Below are 12,639 nucleotides of genomic sequence, written 5' to 3'. Positions count from 1 at the left end.
GCCAGACTAATCAAGAGAAAGGATTCAAATGAAATCAGTGGTTGTGACTCTGGGACTGAAGTTCTCGCTTGTCCTGCAAGAGAGCAAACACAGGGTAAAAATGCGAAAGAGGCTAATGTCCTGGAAGAGACAAGAGCCCGATCCATGTAAGGGTTCTTGCTCTGTTTTTGTTAGGACCAGAAGGCTTACAAGCTTGATGGACGTGCACAAAGATGCAGTGAAACCCTGAATTAACTCAAGTGTGTGAGGGAAAGGAGGTTTTGAAGATATGCAGTGTTAGGGGTTTGAGTCAACATAAAACAAAATCTTGGCACCAGGCAGATGGTTGTTTAAGGCAGGCATGAGCCACCTTGTCTGTTTATCTTAGCTTGCCTAGGAGATAAGACAGAGCATGCTACCTCTGGGTCAACAGGGAACTTTTCTTTTGCTAGTAAGCCTCCCCCTGGGCAACTTCACCCTGCTGTGGTCTATAGCTTTGTTTATTTGTTTACCTTTACTGGTCCTTCCCTCCTATGAAAGCAGCTTCCTGCTCTTGTACTAAGTTGGGGGGCATTTTCACCCTGAATATCTAATCTTGATTACCTAATCCTGGACACTTTCATCCTGAGACTTCCTATTCCTGTTTGCCTTGTTAACCCATGGGTGCAAACTCCGGGAATTCCTAAGCTTATTCCCCACAACAAATGAATGAGGAAAATTAACAACTGAAAAACAAAGGTGTATAAATGGCTACTACAAAGAACCATTTAGGGGCATCTGGGTGGCTCAGCTGGTTAAACACCTGACTCTAGATACCCGCTCAGATGATCTCACAGTTGGTGAGTTCAGGCCTGCATTGGGCTCCATACTGACAGTGAAAACCCTGTTTGGGATTCTCTGTCTCCTCTCTCTCTGCCCCTCCCCAACTTGTTCTCCAATTATTCACCAACAACTTGGACAACCTAGAAGAAATGATAAATAAACCCCCAGAAACACAATCATCCAAGACTAAATCAGAAAGAAATAGATTATATGAATAGGCCAAGTACTAGTAATGAAATTGAAGCAGTTATTTAAAATTCCCAAGAAACAAAAGTTCAGGACCAGAAAGACAGTGGATTGAACCAAACACTTAATGAGTTAATACCTATCCTTCTCAAAATATTCCAAAAACACTGAAAAGGAAAGAACACTTCCATATTCATTCTACAATACCAACATTACCCTGAAAGCAAAACCAGATAAATATATTATTAAAAAAAATTACAGGCCAGTATCCCAGAGGAACATAAATGACAAAATCTTCAATACAATATGAACAAACAACATTCAAAAATGTTACAAGTATCATTCAGCCCAGTCAGGTGTGATTTATTCTAATGATACAAAGATGATTCAGTATCTGCAGATCAATGTGATGCACATTAACAAAATGAAGGATAAAATTCTATGACCATCTCAGTAGATGCAGAAAAAGTATTTGACAAAATTCAACATCTATTCATGATAAAAACTCTCAATATGTGAATATAGAGGGAGTATACTTCCAACATAATAAAGCTATATACGACAAACTCACAGCTAAAAGCTTTCCCCCTGAGATCAGGAACAAGATAAGGATGCTTACTCTCACAACTTTTATTCAACAGAATACCAACAGTCCTGGTCACAGCAATCAGATAAGAAACAAAAAGCATCCAAATTGGTAAAGAAGGAAAACTCTCATGATTTGCAGATGACTTAGGATAAATAAATTCAGTAAAGTTGCAGAATAAAAATTTAATATAGAGAAATCTGTTATATTTCTACATACTAATAATGGGCTATCAGAAAGAGAAATTAAGAAAACAATCCCAAGGCACCTGGGAGTAGACGGATGTCCTGACTCTTGATTTCGGCTCGGCTCAGGTACTGATCCCAGGGTTGTGGGATCAAGCCCCATGTCAGGCTCTCTGCTGAGCATGAACCTAAGATTCTCCCTCTCTCTCCCCTTCTGCCCCTCGCCCCCACTCCTGCTCTCTCTCCAAAACAAATAATAAACAATCCCATTTTTAGTTGCGTCAAAAAGAATAAAATGCCTAGGAATAAACTTAACCAAGGAGGTAAAATACCAGTACTCTGAAAGCCATTAGACACTGGTAAAAGAAGTTGAAGATAGCACAAATAAATGGAGAAATAGATAATATCATGTTCATGGATTGGAAGAATTTAAAATTAAATTTAAAATGTCAAATGTTAAAATGTCCATACTACCCAAAGCAATCTACAGGATTCATGTAATTCCTGTAAAAATGCCAATAGCATTTTCACAGACCTAGAACCTAGAAATGGTATGAACATTTGTAGGGACCCACATAGACTTCCAGCTCTATTCTTCTTTCTCAAGATTGCTTTAGCTGTAGTATCACATTGCCATATTAAACTGCATTACAAACTATAGCAAAACAGTGTGATACTGGCAAAAAATAAAAAATAAAAATACACATCAACAGAACAGAAAGCCCAGAAATAAACCCACACTTTTATGGTCAATTTATGACAAAGGTGGCAAGAATATAAAGTGGGAAAAAGATAGTCTTTTCAATAAGTGGTATTGAGAAAGGTAGGCCAGTTTCTTTATACTATATACAAAAATAAAGTGGATTAAATACCTAAATGTAAGACTTGAAACCTTAAAACTCCAAAGAGAAAACATAGGCACTAAACTGTTAGACATTAGTCTTAGCGATTAGTCTATCTCCTCAGGCAAGGGTAACAAAAGCAAAAACAATTGGGAGTATTCCAAACTGAAAAATTTTTGCATAGCACAGGAAACCATCAATAAAATGAAGAAGCAACATACTGAATGGGAGAATACATCTGCAAAGTATATACCCAGTAAGAGATTGGTATTCAAAATATATAAAGAACTCCTACAACACCAAAAACCCAATCTGATTTTTTAAAAGGGGGAGAGGCAGAGAAAACAAAATAGTAAATAAATAGGCACTGAACCTAAATAGACATTTTTCCAAAGACATATAGATGGCCAATAGACCTATGAAACGATGCTCAACATCACTAATCATCAGGGAAATGCAAATCAAAGTCACAATGAGACATCACCTTTTTACTTGTCAGAATGGCCATCACCAAAAAGCCAAGAAATAAGTGTTGGAAGGACGTGGAGAAAAGTGAACTCCTGTGTACTATCAGTAGGAATGTACATTGGTGCAGACACTATGGAAAACATGAGTTTCCTTTAATAAAATAAAACTATCAAAATAAAAATAAAACTACCATATGATCTACCAATTCCACTTCTCGTATTTACCCAAAGAAAATGAAAACACTAATTTAAAGAAATATGTGGACCCCTCTGTTCATTGTAGCAGTATTTATAATAGCCAAGACATGGAAGCAATGTCAGTGTTCATCCACAGATAAAGATGTATATACACACAGAAAGACACACACTGGAATATTAGCCATAAAAATGAGATCTTGCCATTTGCAATAATGCGGATTGACCTAGACGGTATTATGCTAAATGAAATAAGTCAGACAAATACCATATGATTTCTTTTGTATCTGCAATCTAAAAAAATAAAATAAAAAGCACATAAATACAGAGAACTGGTGGTTGTATGGGGGTTGGAGAATGGGCAGAATCACTGAAGGGCATTAAGAGGTATAAACTCCGAGGGGCACCGGGGTGGCTCAGTGGGTTAATCATCCCACTTTGGCTTGGTCATGATCTCACAGTTCATGGATTCAGTCCCCACATCAGGCTGTCTACTGTCAGCGTAGAGCCTGCTTCAGATCCTCTGTTCCTCCCCCTCTCTGCCCCTCCCCTGCTTGCGCGCGCTCTCTCTCAAAAATAAACATTAAAAATAAGAGGAACAAACTTCCAGTTATAAGTACAGCATAGGGAATATAGTCAATAATATTATAATAACTTTGGTGACAGATGGTAACTAGACTATGGTGAGCATTTTGTAATGTATGTGTGTGTGTGTGTGTACATGTATATATATACACACATACCAAATCACTGTTGTACACCTGAAACTAATATAGTATTTTATGTCAACTATACTTCAATTAAAAAAATATATACTTATTAAATTTAAAAGTTCCAAATCTTAAGACTTCGTTGTCAGGCTATTCTATGTGTCTCTGGCTGCCACAGTAGCCTTCCTACTCGTGTGATGTATTTAGCTATTCTTTCCAAGACGCTTGACATTCATGTGCCCTTCTCAGTATTTTGGACAAAAACAAAATAACAGTATTAGAAAAACTCTTAAAGAATTGCCTGTAGAATACAAGGAGCTTAGACTTGTGTTTAAGTCTGGTACTTTTTCACCCAAAAGTGAATCAGAACAGAGAAGATTTCAGTGTATGAATTCTGTGGTAACAAATTAAAAAGGAAATCTTGCAAGAATTTCTAATTTTTTTTTGAAATGATTAGAACCAAAGTACAATTTATTGTCCATCTCTGCATGACATAATGGAAATACTTAATAGAAAGTAAATGGAACCTGAAAACATAGTAAGAAATGCAATTTAGCAGACCATAACTTGAGATGTTTAGTTACAGATGCAGGAAACAGTACAGACTTGAGCAAGAACCAGAAATTAATGTATGTTCTTGTGTATGAGCATAGTTTGATAAGCTATATCTACAGCCATATTTATTTTTCAAACTGGGCAGTATCCTATAAGAAAGGAAAATTTAAAAATAAAACTACTATACAATTCGGTGTGGAACTGACTGCCTTCAGACTAGAGGCTTTCACATAATGTATTCTATGCTGCTATATTGCTAGAATTGTAAACAGGATATTTTTTACAAGTTACCTTCTCATAGATAAATAAACTTATGAGAAAATATAAAAGAACGGATTAGATAATTTATTTAAATTTGATTATTATTGAAAATGTCAGCTTACAGTTTCCCATGAAGGTGTTGGGGAAGTTGGCAAAGCAAGAGGAACCAGGAGTGAGAGGACGGAGACAAGAGTCACAGGCATCTGGATTGTACCTTCGCGTCCTCATTTATGTAACTGTCCTTAGATTTGCCATCTGACAGTTGGCAGTGGTCTGCGGAAGATGTTAAAGCAGTGTAGATGTTTGAAGAGTCTTAAATCCATAAATGTACTTCATGGCATAAATTTGACAATTTTTATTTTCATCTTTTTTTTTTTAATTTAGGCTTTTGAAATATAGTACCAAGTATAGATATTATGGAACTCCATGACAGAAGTGCCTTTTCAAGTTTCTGGCCCATGCCCTGCTCGTCTGTGTGGCCTGGGGAGCTGTCGTTTTTTCTCTTAGTAAGAGTACTGTCCATTCATGGTTACCAATGCCGTTTGGTTAACTTGGAGAAACCATCAGGAGACTGATCTGGAGCCCACAATTCACTGCTGAAGTTTCTGCCAGCTTTGCTCTTTCTTTAGCAAGACTTCCTAAGTTGGAATCTAGATAAAGTCTTTGAACAAAGCACTGAGTTTACTTCTGTTCAGCTATTAACTACCAGTGGACTCTAAGCGTCTACTATTTCCCCCTTCCCCAGCACAGCTGACAACATTATTAACTTAAAAAATCAGACAGGTGGAGACACTACAATACATATTGCTCCGAGCAGTTGTGCTGTGGCCTGGGTGGGGTGGGGGACCTTCTGGGGATGTCCTTCCAGGAATGCTGACAACCTTGTAACAGTTTCCTCTGCTAGAAACTTCCCGAGAAAGTTCCTTCACCATAGTAGGAAAAAATAAGCTGTGTTCCCACACTGAAAGCCTTTCTTTTTCAATTTTTTCCCTTTTCTGTTCCTTATTTTATATGGCTTAAAGAATAATCTGTAGATTTGGGAAGAAATTTGTATTATTTTCTCAAACTTCCAATACATTCTAACTCCGTTTTTTAAATGTTCAAAATGGGGACCATATTACCTACCCTACCAGAGTATATAGAAATGAGAAAAAATATTTATGGAGAAAATGAAAAACAACATTTTCATATAGAATGAGATCATACCGGTAAGTTGTCTTCATCTTTATCCCATTGTTTACATGACCTCTCTATTTTAAAATCTACACAGATGGTTCACAAGCACCAGCCAGACCTCCTAAACCACGACCCCGCAGGACTGCACCGGAAGTCCACCACAGAAAACCCCACGGGCCCGAGGCAGCATTGGAAAATGTTGATGCAAAAATTGCAAAACTCATGGGAGAGGGTTATGCCTTCGAAGAAGTAAAGAGAGCCTTAGAGATAGCCCAGAATAACGTCGAAGTGGCGCGTAGCATCCTCCGAGAATTTGCCTTCCCTCCTCCCGTCTCTCCACGGCTAAATCTATAGCAGCCAAGACTGTCAACACCAAAATGGCAAGCAACGGTGTTCCAGGATCGTGGAAAAGAGACAAGTGAGAGAAGGTGTCCCCTCGTGTGGCATCTTGAGAAGAGGCTCGGAAGTGCTGCTTCTCAGAAGACAGCTGCTTGCTCAGGACGTCAACAGCTGCGCTTATTTCTGCTAGCCATACTTTTAAATCAGGGTTGAACTGACAAAAATAATTTAAAGACGTTTACTTCCCTTGAACTTTGAGTCTGTGAAATGCTTTTCCTTGTTTACAGGTCGGCAAAGTTGCAGTTTGTTTTTTTGTTTTTAGTTTTGTTTTAGGGTTTTTGGTTTTTTGATACCTGTACTGTGTTCTTGACAGACCCTTGGTAGAGCGGTCAGGTCTGCTGTAACATCTCCCCAAGCCCCTCACGGTCCACGTCAACAGCTACGGCCCATGTCCGTTTTGATCTCTCCCACCATGCCCTGTCCCCGCTCCCACCCAGGTCCGATTCCATTTCTCCCATTTACAAGATGCTTTAAAGGTTCGGATTTTCAACGTATCTAACTAATGCAAAAAAAAAAACAAAAAAAAAAGTGTGTGGCCTTCACTACTGAGTCTTTTCTTTGGAAACCTTTGCTGTTGTGAGATGGGAAAATTATGAATGTATAAAGCATTTTTTTGTCAATGAACTAACTGCCTTCTGATAAGGGGTTTTCATATGACCTAAAAGAACATCGCTTCTTAGTATAAGTTTTGTGATCTTTAACCTCCCATATTCTCGTCTTTGCCATCCCAGGGGTGTCACTACTCTGTAAAAATATAAAATATTATAAAGCAACTACTGCAGATGTGGGAGAAATACACTTGCACATGACAGTGCCATACTGAGGTTATATAATGAGGTCCCCTGACATTCATGCTGCATTACTTTGAGGCATGCTGAATAAGAGGGCCGTCTCCCTGAAATAGATTAATAATTTTCAGATGAAATTATCATACCTTTCTCGAAGTGGAATAGAGTTTATTTCCTATTTGAGTGATTACACTCTGGTACCTAACAGGTTTAGGAACCAGTTCATACTGCAGTGGAAGAGTTAAATCTTTGATGCACTGTTAAGTGCCGATGCTACTGTGGCAGTGCTGTTGTTTTTCTTGGCAAAATCTCTCCAATCATATTAGAGTTCATATCTAATTTGTAGATTCTCATTGCTCCATCCAGTCAGAGGAAAGAAATTCATCTAGTTTTTTTTTTTTTTTCCAAAATGGAGGTTGGTTCTTCATAAACCACATTCTTTTAATCAGCCTGCAAATATTTTTTGAGCATCTATGATGTGCTTGATGCCATTAGGCACTTTGCTTTTAAAGCACAAACTGTCACAAGCTGATTCCAATATAATGTTTTGTTATTCTTTATCTATTCTTTAGCTTCTGGTGGTAAAATCTCTCTCTGATGGAAAAAGCCTAATGAGTGAGTGGTGGAGAAATGAGACAAAAACTAGGCCTGTGTAAAGTGCTGAACCCACAGAAGGTTTCCTAAATGTAGACTAATTGTTTGTGCACGTCTCTACCACCCGGCTCTCAACTTCACACCCAGTGTGATGTAACAGGATGAATCTGATCGTGCGCTTCAGGATTTGAAAGAGCAGGACCAAACAGCTGGCAGGACCCCATGGAAATTCATGTTCAGGATATGGTCCTGGTTGACCTGGGGAGGGGAACTAATGCATTGTTTTCAAAGAGGCATGTGGTGCCTGTCCCTCACCTGTTGGTTTGGCTCTCATGATAGCAGGTACTTGAGAGGAGTCACAGGTCTTGGGTGTTTAATTTCTTCAAGTGATTCTGTACTGCTTAACGTCACTGGAGAGGAATTTTCACTTTTCCTTAGATGTTCTTCCTGTGAGCAACTAGAAGAGTGCTGTTTTTTATACTTTTAAGAATTGCCCAGGCTCATTCTTCATGGATTTATGAACTCTGCCTATATCATCATGATTATTCACTTTTTCTTTTATCAGTCTCTGATGTCATGTTGGAATAGCACTGTATATTTTGGTTTTTTATGACTTGCTGATCATAGGTACAACTAAAAGCCAGAAGTAGCCACTTCATTGTAATAACATTGTCATAACTTTTATAGATTAGGGAATGAGATAAAATACAGATGTTAGAAAACATAGTCCATCTTCAAACAATTTTCAAATAATATGTGAACGTTTCCAGTGAGAATTGTAAAAAGGCTGGTGATAATATAGTAAATTTAGACCTAAGACTTTCTAAATCTATTTTGCAAAGAAAACTTACTAGCCCCCACTAAAATCTCTGCATCTTGTACTCAATAGCAGCCATTAGTTTTATGATGAAAAAGAATGAATCAAAAACCTGAGTGGAATGGAAAGAGGGAAATTTTCTATCAAACACAGTCATGAGAAGCCCATTGCTACCTATTACCAATGATGGCCAAACTCAAAAAAATATTTGTGTAGAAGTAATTAAACCTAAATACTTTAATGATGAAAGTGACTACCCACTAAGGGTTGGAAATGATTGAGACTTGGTTTCACTGTGGTCCAGAAAATTAGACATTCCTCCTATTTCTCAAGACTTAGTAATACAGCTGTGTCTTGAGCCAGTACACCGTCTAACCCGTATAGTTAAAGCAATCATGGCCGACATTAACTTGCTCTCCTCCATCCCCGGCATGTTCTGGGGATAGAAGTACTTATCCTCAATGACAGCCCAGTAAATTAGTTTCCATAATTCTTTTCCTCTTGATGTCTGCAATATCGGGCCAGATTTTCTAGATTGAATCAGAGTAGTGCTTATGGTTACCTTGAGCCTCCTTCCACAAAATAACCTTTAGCTCTTCCCTGTTCACCTCCCATTGCCCACATTGCAAATCTTCTTACTAAAGCCCTAATTGCAACTTCAAAGGGTCCATTTGTAAACTCAAAATATTTCACACACAAGAACACTTGCAAAGATTTCTTCATAATGTGAATTTTTTTTCTTTTCAGTTCCAGAAGCGTTTCCTACAGTTTGGACATTATTTTTCCTCTTGAACTTTCAACTTGAAGCTTTAATTTGCACTGAATATTCTAACCTGGTTAAAATTTTAATTTTTTTCTCTTAAGCTGACAGATTTGGAAGCAAATTACAGTGTGTTTTCAACAATACAGGTACTGCCTGTTGACCTGGAATTTTAGTGCTTCTAGAAAAGTTTCCAGAAAAAGACAGCAATAGAGTGAAGGGTTTTCTTCCCAGTTACTATTTTTTTTAATGCCTTTTTAAAACTTGTCTAATGTGGCAAAATAGTTATGTGTTCAATTAATTTATATTCATCTTTTTTCAATTCTGGTTATTATGTAAACTCAAGTACTTTATCTGTTCTTTTAAGGTATTTTATAAAATGAATCTTAACAAAATGCAGCGTTGGTATTTATTTTTCTACTGCACACAAACGTTTCTGTCACAGCATTTCTAGGTTTTCTTTCTTTGTGTTAAACAAAAGACCTTGGATTCAAGAGCTAACTGTACAAAATGGTACAAAATACCCATCCCAGATGGGTATTAGCTGTTAAATACCAAAACGATATTCTTTTAGGATATTTACATAAATATGCTGCTTCTGTGTCTTAGACCTGAAAGTCAGGTTCTTTTAAGGTTCCAAGTAAGAATCCTATCTGGGAAAGGCTGATGGTCTTCAGATGACAGGCTATATAGTTGCTAATTCCTAATCAACTAACATTTGTTCTCTAAATTTTTGATATTTTTGAATCATTTGTAATATAATGGAGAGTACATAAAATGGGCCAGTATATATGGGGAGGGAACAATGGAAATTAAAAAAAAAACTTAATAATAATAAAAAAATAATGTTACTTTTATATCAAGAACCATAAAATGTTGTGAAAGTAATTAGTACCGCAAAATCCCTCGCATATTTGTAGTAGTAGTTATGCCCTTAACAGTTGTACCCTCCAAGCACGTACAATTAAATGGGGGGAGGGGGATACACATAAGCAAATAATTCCAATACAGTAAATGCTGCAAAGAAATTATCACATTGTACTGGAATTATGTATTTATGGTAAATGTTTAAGAACATTTATTGGACCCATACTATATATACTATATACTACCATGTGCACCCTTATTTACTATATGAACTTAGTAGTAAAACATTTAATCCTTTTTAACAACCATCAGGCCTCTTTTAGGACCTCAGAAATAAAGCAAGGGAAAAGAAGAAATAAAGCAAAGGATGATACATTACTTTTGGAAATTTTGACTAGTGGTAAGGCTGTATAGCATTTTGTCAGCCTAAAAGAGGAAAACTCCAGAGGTAAAACATTTCAACTAAGAGTAACACACATGATAAAACACAATTACTTAGGCAAAGGTGAGAAGTAATGGGTCCAAGGAACACAGGGTAGGCTAAAAAGGGTATCTTGGTGCCACTTAGTAAAGGACCATGCAAGACATCTAAGATTCTAGAAATCATTGAATTAACAATCGGTTGCTGGAGGTCAGAGGTGATCGTAACCACGAAAATACCCAGAAGAATTAGGGTGTGCCTAACAGGAATTGCCACTGTAAAGGACAGACAATAGGCTAAGGGAAATTTAATTTCCATGCCTTTTGTTTGTATCCCTCTTTTGTTTGATTTTCAGATGAAATGAACAGTATTCATAATTACCTGGCTTTGCTTCTTTGTCATTGCTACTCCCACTGCCCGCCTTTATGTCTGAATTATGACTTCCTTAGAATTTGACTTCCTGGCTCCAATGCAAGAGAGAATGAAGGTTCTGAACTTCAAATCCAATGTCAGTCCTCAGTGGCTTCCTGTGATAGACACTCTGCGTTCCTCTTTATACTCACCTCCCACCCCAGGCCCTCTTCACTTCTGCTAGATCGCAATGGCCCAAATATGCTCTATGTCTTTGCTTATGTTAGTCCTGAATATTCCTTTCTCCTTCCTCAGTCTGGCCTACTCTTATTTTTCAAAGTCCAGCTCAAGCATTGCGTGTGTGAATCATCCCCTATCTTATCCCACAGGCTAAGTTGAGCATGTCATCTTTTTATCTCTCACACAGCACAATATTATAGTACCTAAGTGATTCTGCAATCATTTTATTCCACAGATGATCCCAACGAGACTGAACTTCTTTTGTAAAGGTACCGCATGTCTAATTTCTGTGTCCCAAATTCCTCATACATAACACATTATGTAGTACACAATAAAATGTTTTCAAATAAAAAAAAAATTGCACCCTTGAATAGCTAATACTAGAAACAGTCCTGAGTTCTGGCTTCAGCTTACCTCTAGCTCTCTGAGTGAAATCGTGTCTCTTCTTTAATCCCGTTTCTTCACCCATAAACCAGAAGATACATACAACTACTCGCTAAGATGACTACAGTAGATAGTTTGTCTTCACGTTGAGATGGGGAACAAAAACTATTTAATAACCAAAAAAATCAGATTCACAAAGTAAAAGCTAGGAGATTATTTTGGTGAAGCTCAAACCTATCTTTTAGTAACTTTAAAAGCTAAGAGAATATTTGATTCTTCATAAAGAGATTGTGACAAATGTCTATTTAAGAGATTCCAGCTCACAAATTCCTATGGCAACATAACACTGGTTAGGAGCACAGGCTGTGGAGCCAGACGGCCTAGGATCAATCTCTATCTTTGCCACTTCCAAGCTATGTGACCTTAAGCAAGTATCCTAACCTCTCTGCCCATCAGTTTCCTCATATGTAAGAGGAAGATGGCAACCATACCTATAGTAAAGGACTGATGGGGGGACTCAGCGAATACACTGAAGAACTCAGAACATGCCTGGTACCATTGAATGCTTAATAAACGGCAGCTCGCGTTACCATGTACCCTGCCCAGGGAACTTAAGCCACATTTCATCTCTCAGAATCCCCACAGTAGACCACAGAGAGAAGTATGCCTGCCAAAGCAAAGGGTAGATAACAGTGGAAGAAGACCGTTGTGGCTAAACTGAGGACATTTGAAACATTAAGGGTAATGATCTATATATTCTGCCGAAAAACCACAGAGTTTAGTTTTTAACATAAAACTTTTGCTACCATCATGCATTCTTCCTGTGCTGGTTACTCAAAATCCAGTATAGTGAGGGTAGAGATTACAGACGGTGAGCTGACTGAAATGCCAAGGCAAGTGTAGTTCCTTGAGAGCTGTTTTCCTCCTCATTGAGGACCACCCAAATCAAATATTCAGAAGCTTTTTACTTATAGACAAAAGGCTTCTTTTTGTTCATTTGTTTAAAATCTAGTTCAGGCACAAAGATTAATTTTGTCTTTAGGGTATAGGGAAA

At 37.7% G+C, this 12,639-nt stretch overlaps 1 protein-coding gene across 8 annotated transcripts in view; it reads left to right on the top strand.

Moving 5' to 3' along the window:
• CBLB (Cbl proto-oncogene B) overlaps positions 1-9,717 on the top strand; it is a 213,007-nt gene extending 203,290 nt beyond the window's left edge. For all 8 annotated transcript variants that reach the window (XM_029939225.1, XM_029939228.1, XM_029939227.1 and 5 more), the window contains one exon: positions 6,059-9,717. In XM_029939225.1, coding sequence (XP_029795085.1) covers positions 6,059-6,318 — 260 coding nt within the window. In that variant the 3' untranslated portion in view covers positions 6,319-9,717. The remainder of the gene's footprint in view (positions 1-6,058) is intronic.
• Positions 9,718-12,639: the final 2,922 nt, after the last annotated feature.

This window comes from Suricata suricatta, chromosome 5 (genome assembly GCF_006229205.1).
Source record: "Suricata suricatta isolate VVHF042 chromosome 5, meerkat_22Aug2017_6uvM2_HiC, whole genome shotgun sequence".
Lineage (NCBI taxonomy): Eukaryota > Metazoa > Chordata > Mammalia > Carnivora > Herpestidae > Suricata > Suricata suricatta.
The sequence above is the reverse complement of the archived record's forward strand: the minus strand, read 5'-3'. Positions and strand labels throughout refer to the sequence as shown.